The sequence below is a fragment of the Crassostrea angulata genome, chromosome 10 (genome assembly GCF_025612915.1).
Source record: "Crassostrea angulata isolate pt1a10 chromosome 10, ASM2561291v2, whole genome shotgun sequence".
In the NCBI taxonomy this organism is placed as follows: domain Eukaryota; kingdom Metazoa; phylum Mollusca; class Bivalvia; order Ostreida; family Ostreidae; genus Magallana; species Magallana angulata.
The window spans coordinates 47,887,139-47,898,312 of NC_069120.1; the positions used below are offsets into that span (position 1 = coordinate 47,887,139).

Consider the following 11,174-nt stretch of genomic DNA (forward strand, 5'->3'; position numbering starts at 1 on the left):
ACTGGCAATATATAGGGTTTATTAGATCTGACCCCTGAGGGTCATCCTCAACCCCCCCCCACCCGGAATTTGAAATTACCATATATCTCAGAAACTGTTATAATCATGACCCCTAAACCATATATATTCATGTTTCTGATGTCAAAAGGCATCAAATGTTATGTAGGTCATGGGCCCTGCGGGTGGTCCTGACCCCCTCAAACAGTAAGTCCCTTAATATCTTCAAAACAGTTGAGATCTCCACCCTTAAACCATATATATTCTTGTTCCTTGTGTCAAGGGGCATCAAACGGTATGTAGGTCATGTGCCCCGGGGGTGGTCATGACCCCCCTCGAACAGGAAGTGCACGAATATCTCGAAAACGGTTGAGATCCCCACCCCTTAACCATATATATTCTTGATCCTTAAAGGGCATCAAAAGGTATGTAGGTAATGGGCATCAGGGTTAAATTCAATTTTTCAAAACCGTTTTGCATGTCTATGGAACAGTTCCTATCATATCCCAAGATATAATGTGTCTATCCATTAAATCAGAAGAGGAGTTCTAGGATCTATGTTTTTTTTTGGAGTGATAAACGTAAATTTTCTGCTACTTTTTGACTCCCTGGATGAAATTTAAATTTTTAAAACCTTACTGCAAATCTATAGAACAGTCCCTATCATATCCCAAGATATGATGTGTCTATCCATTAAATCATAAGGGGAGCTCTTGGATCTATGGTTTTTTTTTTAATTGATAAACGTCAATTTTCTGCTACTAGTTGACTCCCTGGATGAAATTTAAATTTTTAAAACCTTATTACACATCTATAGGACAGCCCCAGTTATATCCCAAGAGATGACGTAGATACTCCAAAAGTTGTAAGAGGAGTTCTGGGAACCACACTTTTTTTGCAAAAAAAAGTCATTTTTTGTTGCCCACTGATCCCCTTAATAAAAAAAATTCTGGAACCTGATCACACTTCAATATGACAACCCCAATCCTATTCTAGAAGATCATTTGGCTAGTGCCTAAAAAATGACGCTTTTGAAACCAGTTTTTTTATTAAAAAAATCGTCATTTTTCAGCCATTAAATGACCCCCAGGACAAAATTGAAAATTCCGAAACCTTATTGCGCATCTATAGGATACCCTAAAATATATTCCAAGAGATGATTTGTCTACTGTTGAAAATGTACGAGGAGTTCGAGGGAGAAGGTTTTTTGTGAAAAAACGTCATTTTTTACCAATTATTTGACCCCCAGGACTAACAGAGAATTTTTGAAACCTTTTTACAAAACAACATGATACCCCAAATCAAACTCCAATAGTTCAGTTTGCTGGTTTATAAGATGTAAGAGCAGTTTGAGAAAGTAAAACGTGATAGACGGACGAACGGACTTTCTTTAGAAAGTGCGGGCATAATAAAGGTATTTAAACATAAACTTTAGGTACTAGTATGTATTTTCTGCTTTGTTCGGTACCCTCCGATCCTTAGCTTGGACATGCAGTGAAGAAATGCTTAGACATTGAAGAAAAAGAAATGGCAATATGAAACCAAGAAATAAACAAAACCAACTATTTCTTTAAATGCTTAATGGCTATAAAACCCACGATTTCATAAAGGAAATGATCATATCTTGGAGGATAAAATCATATCAGGTCGTTTTATATTCCTAACTGTCTAATATCATATTATCATTTCTTAAAAATTTTATTTAGATGTGCATTTACACAAATATTTTAAAGTTCTCTGAACTCATGTCAAATCATAATTCTAAATCTGTGAAAAAAATGTATTTATTTTTAATATTTTCGATTCACATTTCTCACAGAATCACTATTCACTAGTTTCACACTGAACACGAATTTATACGGTTTGCCAACGATTACATGAACTTCAGGTTTCCATCTGTCTTGAATACTGCCTCTACCTTTCAATCCTCTGTTTCGTATTAAGACCTTGTTACCAATCTGTAGTTCTTTTTCCGATTTTCCAGCTCCATATCTCTGCTTTTTTTGCAATTTCGTATCTGTTGAGTTCTTCTCTGGCTCTGATGTAAGCAAGCAAAAGTTTCTCGGAATGTGAATCCACCCATCTGTCAAGGTTGATTAAATTTGACAGTTTGGTATTTAAAAAAATCAATTGGCAAGTTTGGTTGTCGTACATACATCAGGTAGTAAGGGGAATAACCAGTCGATGCGTTTGGTGTAACATTGTATGAAAACACTAACTCTTTAATGTATTTGGGTCACTTACGTTTCCTGGATGGTGGTAAAGAGCAAAGCAAGTCGTGTGACATTCTGCTGAAGCGTTCGCATTGCCCGTTGCCCTGAGGACGATATGCTGTAGTTCTCGACTTCTTGATGTTGTAAAGGGAACACAGGTGTTGAATTATATTAACTTCAAAGCACTTTCCTGATAGGGGTGAATACGCTTACATACACCAAACATACAAAAGAATTGTCTTACTATAGCACTTTCGCTACAGTTTAGTTAAACAATGGAATGCTTTATTTGGTGATTAATGCGGGGTATGACGGTGGCGACAGAGCAGAAAAAATGTAAAAAAAAAAATTTATAAAAAAATAAGTTACAAATAACAGGATTTTCATCCGCAGTGGTATCGCCTGTTTTTCTTGAGGTATTGCAACAAAGAAGAAAGAAAATAATATGCAGCTTTATCCATGCAAACGTTTTGTGTATGCTTAATCAACTTTTTGAACCACATTTCGACAAGCAATGTGTACAAATTTATTTTGACAAGACATAACATCATAATGTTTAACCAATAATTCCGTTCATTTCCCTGTAAAAAAAAAAAAGAAAAATTACATTTAAAAACCCTATTACATTATTTTTATACAATGAGATTTTTAAAGGACAATTTAATTGGAAAATGTTTAACGTTAAGATAAGATTCAAGTTCTCCTTTTCAAAGGCATTACATCAAAGAACTTACTTAACTTTAGCCTCACAAATAAATCTATAATTTTGTCCACATCCTATATCGATCCATTTTCCATGTACCCCACTTCTTAGTTGGACACAGTTTTCCCCTGTGTGTCCGTTAGGTTCTCCTGGAGCCCATCTATTCACTTGTATGACGTTTTGATTGGAAGAGTAAATCCATCTGCCTTCCTCTATCATGTCGGATATACCAATCCAGTAGTCTGAAGCTATAGTATAAATAATCAAAGTACTGAAAGTACTGAAAAGCGCTAACTTAGCTTGGTTCTAAAGGAAATTTACTTTGTGCAAGCTTATTTAGAAATGAAACTTATTGAAATAATGTTAATTAATATCAATTGAAAAGATCCATTGCCAGAAGGGACGAAATGGTGTTGAAGTTGTACTCATTCAAATTTATCCTTATTTAATTTAATTTTGGTTAAGAAGATTTGGTCGAAATTACGTTTCTTTTAAAAATATATACGTGTATATTATGATTTATCATATACGCTTAGGTTAATTTAAATCAAAGCTGAACACGACTTGTAAATAAATACTTGCCTGAATCATGATATATAAAAACCTTTGATTTTGTTACACTTTATTTAACATCTGTATCTTTTGTGTTACGTGTTAAATACGTTTGTCTTATGTTTGCACTTTTGTATAATTGTTATACGCGTGCATTTTCTTTATAAATGTATTTCATTGACCATTATAATTGATATTCCTTATCTTCTTCTACATATGTACTGCATTTAGCTGGTAATTGTTGCGTCTATGTAACAAATGTAAGCGACGTAAAATATACGTCCACAAAGATGAGATCTACTATGCAAACTTAAAGTGTTTAGTCAGTTCCTTATATATGTGCTGTGAGGAAAGCGGCGAACACCAAGAACTACATGTGGCTATTTACAAGTCGTTTTGATTTTTCTACATTCCAGCTTCTGTTTATGCGTCACAAGATTAGCTTTTTTAAAAGCTAAAAAACTCAGATATTGGAACATATATTTTAGGTGACAAGAGACTACACAATCTATAAAAATACAAGATTTAAATATTTTGAATAATAATATGCGGATGTACATATATTTTTATAACTGTATGTGAGGAGACAAGAGTGTAGCAGTGTACACGTATACAGTGCGACGATGCGCAGTTTGACCTAAAACTGACCAGTGTCATAACTTCTTCGAGTTTCTCTAACACGGACTGTCTAGTAATTCCTTCCCAGAATTCCAAATTACGCAACACATTTGAGGTTTCATCACAACTTAATTAATCAGCCCGAGGACTGACTAGTCACTGTGTACATGTAGCAGCCCCTGCAATGATGTACGTAAACCCTGCACATTATATTTAAAATTGTCCTTGCAGTTACATGTATGTGCGTAAACCCATAAAACTGCTTCCCCTAAATTATGTATATATCTGCTCATAGGGGGCAGTTATTCGATGCACCGGAAGTAGAAGTCTAAGTAAACGACTATAAAGCGCTGAACTATGCTTAGCGCTTTAAAAGGTCAGGATTTTTGAAACAGATTAAACTTCTTTACTCAATATAAGTCTTTGCCTAATATCCGTCATTATGAAATAAATTTTTATTAAGATCTTTAAATGTATGTGCTTACGCTGAATTTGACTGTGACTTATCAGAAAGTTAGATTCGGCTTCGGTCATTGGTTCTGCAAGTTTCGAGTGAAATACGGAACAAATTCCCTGCAACACAATATCCCAATTATTAACGGAATGTGCAAACTTTAACAATTAAGAACAGTGCTTCTTTGATTACAGAAGTTACGACTTTTTAAAACTATGAACATGATTTTTAACCAAATATACATATACATATTTAATAGTAAAACACGATCATTACGAACACGCCTATAATGAATTGACACTTATAATGAAGTGATGATCATTCTCCGTGGGTTTTAAATATATCCCGAAACTAGCGGATATAATTAAATACGTTTACAAAGAAGCAAATACGTCGGGTCATGGCATTTCGTGATAAGCGTGTTTACTGTATTGGTCTACATATAATGATTTACAAGAATAAAAAGAAATTCTTCGTTCTGTAACATATTCATAGTGCACAACCGCAAATGCCTACAGTGTGTACATTTACAAAATGCTGTCACCTTTTTAGCAATTGAAAACATTATGGTGCTAGCAAAACTTACTTGCGTTTTTATTGTGTGTGTTCACTTACCTCTGCTTCTCCCCAAGGTCTTGAGTCATGGCTGAACCAGTAACATTTGTTCTGAAACCGAATCCATCCCACATGGCATCCAGCACCTTAAAATAAAAAAAAACACTTTTCTAGAAAGTGAAAGTTAATCTATATCGTACGTTTACACGAGTTTGCAAGTTGCTCATGAAATTGTTTTTTGTGATCGGCTTCGGCCGATCACTATTGTGTCCATATGAGGCATCCGGCAAATGCTTCCACGTGCGCACACATTCCGCTTGCATAAGTAGTTCTTATAAAAACTTGAAGTTTGGTTTAGTATTCATATAACATTTTACTCAGTTTTATTTCAATTCATTTACCTTAAGAGATGCAAACATACATAAAATACAGTTCGACCTGTTAATTCAAGAATGCACATTTTGTCTCACGCGTAAGAATTTCGATCGAAAGATTCATTCAGTAATGCAGTTGACCTCGATGAACTGACCTCAATCATAAGAATCCATGAACTGACCTTGATCTATTGATGTTGCATAATAGAAGCTAGGAAGACGGATTGATTTATAAACAAGGTTACGTTATAATGCGACCTCAATAGCAAGTTATGATGGCATTCAATGTTTTTCAGTTGCATTAAATTATTTAAAGAAGAAGATTCATTAACATTTAATAATTACGTTAAAAATATAAAACTAGACAAGGATTTTACGAACGGCTTTCCCCAAATTTATTTCAAAATTAAATTTGTTGACGGATTATAATGATGAAATTATGGTGTACAGATTCAAAATATTCTATATTTTGTAAAAATACAGTACATTTTTAATTATTTTACATCAAACTAGCTATCAATATATCATTATTGCCGATCATTCCTTTAAAAGGAATACTTGTTTTTCTATTATGCCGGTTAGATTTAAGACATATTGTACTTACTATAAACCTGAATTGTCATACAAACCCAAACAACAACTACGAACGCAAACTTATTCGTCATTATGTAGCGTCCATATTATAAACGATGTCTTGATAAGAACTAGATTGGAGAGACTGTTTGACCCTGGATAAGAAGTGATGATAAGAATAAATGCTTACCTATACATAATTTATTAAAAAACTGGGATAAAACCTGCAAACATTTTTTTTAAGCAAAATAAACACAAAAGAAAGGTAGTCACAGATTACAAAGCTCATCGAGACGAGGCATCACTTTGATAAGACCACTTTGATCATAATACATGAATATGAAAATCAAAATTATTTGGTCTCTTCTGAGAAATAAGATATATTGTAGTGTTGTTCGAGATTAATAGAATCATTCATTATTACGAGTGTGGGATAGTGAAATTAAACCGAGGGGACAAGATTCACGGTCTAGGACGAGGCTTTGCCGAGTCCTAGACCGTGAATCTTGGCCCCGAGGTGGAATTTCACTATCCCACACGAATATATAATGAATGATTATTTTTCTCGCATTATATTACCTCAAAAAAATATGTTTGACAACTTTCTGTTATGACGTTCAAAAGATTACTTTCGGTTTATCCCTCCGCGTGCTTCAAATAATGCAAGTCAAAATGAGAGCATACGACAGTTTTTTAATTAAAAATATGATAAATAGTAATTAATTAAGCAACACAATTACTTAATAGATAATCACAATGCACCATTTTGCATTTCCCTACAGCAGACAACGTTTGTTTACGTTTTAAAACGGCGTAGTAATATATAGTGTAAGACAGAAAAATCTCACACTGCTGTCTCACACCGGACAAACCGATCTCACAACGGTGATAATGCGAGAAAATACGATATCATAAATACAAAATTGTATAAAATCATATCTATCTATACTACTATATTAAAATGATAGACTCGAAGTTTTTGTCTTTTGTTTTGTATATTTTAAATATCATTGGTACTTGAAGATTACCAATTTGGTTTTATTTTCTCTCAGTTAAGCTTCGCTAATTAATAATCAACAAAAATTCCTCAAAAAATCCAGAAAATCACCGGGATTTTACAGTCTTGCGCTTGCGCAATACGTACATTGACGTTAACGGGAACTTTAGTTTATGTTTTCACAATATCACATCTGCATGAATAAACTCAGAAATGATAATACAAATACGGGTAAATTTTCATTGGACTTTTGCTATATATTCTGTTCATATATATTAATCTTTTCTTATGAGAGAAAGTATAAAATAACAAATATACATTTCAATAAGTACTTACTTTTGTCTTCGTGATGACAAAAAATATTTGATTACATGCAAAAAAGTTACATAATATTTGTTAGGAGAGTGAAGATGTAATATGTTTTATCTTAAAAATTGAATAATGTCCTACGGATCCAGTTTTACAAAGAAAATACGTGTACGTTGGTGAAAAGGTGTTGAACTATTCCATTCTATGGATTAAAATTTTTAGTTGAAGGTATTTGCAGTCTCAAAAAGGTTTGTTGTGATGAATTTGACTGTTATTTTCAAGGCATCTTCATTAACTTTCCCCCAAAATTCTGCAATTTTCTGCTACATTACGGGTATAAGGGAGGCATTCTTACGGTGCTGAGGGCCTTTCCCGAGACACGGTTAGATTATTCAAACTAAGGAAAGTGTGGTGAAATTAATAGCATTATTGTGATGGCCTTTCCAGAGACACGTTTAGATTATTCAAACTAAGGAAAGTGTAGTGAAATTAATAGTATTATTGTAGGCTTATCGATGTACCTATTTCGTTAATGTCCGATATGCAATGTCAACCCGTGCACGCACGGGTCATAGTCTAGTTTATAATAAAAAAAATGTATCATATTTTAATACATAACCGTTTCATATATTACAATATTGTATCATATGTTACCTTGCTATTTCTATATACAATATCATATCAATAGATAAAAAAATCATATATCAAATCATAATGATATTGTATCATATTACATGATCAATATGATGCAATATCATATCATATGATTCAATTTGTATCTAATGTCATTGTATCATATGATATTAAAACAGATTGTGTAAAACAATATGCCTTCCACTTACTCCTGCTTCTCCCCAGGGTTTGGATTCATGGCTTTACCAGTAACATTTGCCCTGAAACTGAATCCATCCTACGCGGCATCCGGCACCTGAAAATAAAAATGAATACTTCTTTAGAAAGTTAAATTTACTTTTTACTATACGTTTACAAGTTGTTTATGAAAATACAGTTTAAATTTTCAATTCTATATACTAGTCAACGAAACATATTGCACTTACTATAAACTTGAACATTCATGCAAACACAAACAACAACTATGAACGCAAACGTATTCGTCATTATGCAGTGTCCTAATCATTCACGAAGTCTTGATAAGACCTGATCAGGAAATACTGCGTGTTTGACCCTGGATAAGAAATTATGATAAGTGTAAACGCATATTTATAAAGCACTTGCAATAAAAATCTAGAAAAATGTACACACAAATTTTGGATAAAAATGGATGCATCATACAAAAATTAAGATGAAATATTTACATCTATCGAGTATGATTCCCTCTATTTCTTACGGAAACTTTATTTAATTCATAGCTCTAACAAAACTAACGGGACTGAGATCGACACGCCCCGTATAACGATTAGTCGAAACCTACAGCGACTGAAACTGACAGGAAATTGACAGGACTGAAATCTACACATCCCGTTTATTGATTGGTCGAAACCTACTGCGAACTAAGAAAAATCACGGACTGCAGGAAACTGTCATGATGATGTCAGACTCAAATGCCCATAGAAGACGGTTTGGCTGTTTCTTTTATCTAACGTACTGATGTACATTAACAGTAATTTAGTTAATTTAACAATCAATATATTCATTTGTTAAAAGAAAGATGTAAATATAAACAATAAAATGCTAACGCGGGTTATGTATTTTTCCTGCAATGTCGCCACCTTCATATCCCGAACGAATCACCAAAGAAAGCATTGTTTTGTTAGAAAGAAGGCAAAGTTAAGAGTTAAGCGTATTGGACAAGAGAGACATCTTGTACCGTCCCGCACTCATTGTAATGTGACCGAGTAAATAATAAAGGCAAGGTTCTTTGTTCAGGATGTTTAATATGTACAAAAAGGTGATTCTGTAAATAAATATATACACATATTAATATATATACAATTTATACACAGTAATTCATAAAGGTTTTAATAAACCTTTAAACTTTATCATAACCTTAGTTTACTATATGTAGGCACCAAGAAGTTATATAAATTAATACAATAAATACCTTGTGCGAGGTGTTGGTGTACAAAACCGCCGGACCCCCAGTGAAACAATATCAAAAGTTACCGGGTTTTATAATAATAGAAATGATCTGATTCGATAATTTTAACCAATGGGAACAACGGCCAAAGGAAGCGTAAAGAAAGTGTTCATATCTGAATTCATAAATAGTTATTGTATAATAGATAACTGCATGACTAGTTTTAAATCTGCCCACATACTCCCCTGCTTTGAATTTTATCTTCCCGATAAAAATCAAAATATACACAAACTAATCAACATAATATTATATAATTCAACTGTTCAATATAAGTATGTCGCAGTAATAAAATAAGACACGGGGCCGGTGTAACGAAGAATTTTGACCCTGGTTGAAAATTGACCTGGGGGTCTTATTTCAACGTTGAATATTGAGATGAAAGGTGTTGAATAAAGACCCTAATCCGTTGAAAATTGACCCGCATCGTTGAATTTTGATCATGAAACCGGTTCAAAATTCAACAGCAAAGAAACACAAATTAACGAATCAATATTTATAACTTGAGTTTATTTAATTAAAAATCATCAGTTTTTGAATATTTATTCTTTAGACTTTCATGTTCACATGTTTCAACGGGGGGGGGGGGGATGAGACTTCAATGATTATTTTTCGAATTTACATATTATCCCTTTAAATATGTAATAACTAATTTATTCATAATAATCTTTTTGCGTATTGTTTTTTCATATGAAAAAAGCTCGCTGTACAACAGTTTTTATTATTTTTTATTATAGATGTTGTGTATATTGTGAATCATTCAGTATAATAGGAACTAACAAAATATTTCTCTGCTTTATAAAATATATTTTTGCATTTTCCATCAAAGAGCATGAATATGTAAGCAAAGAAGCTCCTGTCCTGTAGAATTGCAAACTCTTAATTAATACTCATAATATATCTATATCTTAAAATTGGAAGAAAATAAACCATATATTTTTACGCAGTTGATTTTAATCAACTCTCCTATGCAGTAACTCTTGCAAACCGGGAGTGAAACTGTGTTTGGACCTATGCACAAATCATCGTCGCTGACAATACTTTGTTCTCGAAAATAATCGATAAATTCGATGTTATGCTTACTGAAGCATTGTTTTTCAAGGAAAATTATTCATAAATACTTTGAAAAAAAACCATATTTAAATGGTACGAGCAATTTGAATACTTTTTGTAGTCGTATGTATTTCTACACCAGAGTTCAATATAGTCTCGTTCAACCAGATGCTCGACTGTCTCCGTAAATCTCCGATAAGCAGAGAATTGCTCTTGCTTGTCGGAGATTAACAAAGACAGAAGCGAGACTAGAGTTAGATATTGTTTGGATCCATACAGTTTTCCAGAAATATTTCCATTATTGATACATAGTTTGATGCAATAATTCTATTTTAAATATCACACAACATTATTCATATTGTGTTTTCCCGGATTCTTTAAATAGTCTGAAAAGCCAAAAATTCATATTATAAAAATGTACAAGATTCAAATACGGATAAGACACTACTTTTCATGCAAAATTACATATCGTTGATATTAAGATAAATATTAATCGATAAAATTAAATCCTGTTAGTACTTCAATACTTTGATTATTAGATTAATCTCCTCCATAATGATGCCTCCGTCTATCAGTACTTTCAGTACTTTGATTGGGAGTTGATTTTTATGCAGTTACTCAGGCAAACCGAAACTGAAACAGTGGTTGGACGTAAGCACAAATCATCACCGCTGACAAGAC

The 11,174-nt window shown here is 33.0% G+C and overlaps 1 protein-coding gene across 1 annotated transcript; it reads right to left on the reverse strand.

The window, feature by feature from the left end:
* Positions 1 to 2,637: 2,637 nt before the first annotated feature.
* LOC128166990 (low affinity immunoglobulin epsilon Fc receptor-like) lies at positions 2,638 to 6,214 on the reverse strand. Its single transcript, XM_052832474.1, has 5 exons — positions 6,071 to 6,214; positions 5,153 to 5,238; positions 4,569 to 4,656; positions 2,945 to 3,161; positions 2,638 to 2,791 (listed from the first exon to the last, which is right to left on the reverse strand). Exons 1-5 carry the CDS (start codon positions 6,129 to 6,131, stop codon positions 2,767 to 2,769), a joined length of 477 nt encoding a protein of 158 aa, XP_052688434.1. The 5' UTR covers positions 6,132 to 6,214; the 3' UTR covers positions 2,638 to 2,766.
* Positions 6,215 to 11,174: the final 4,960 nt, after the last annotated feature.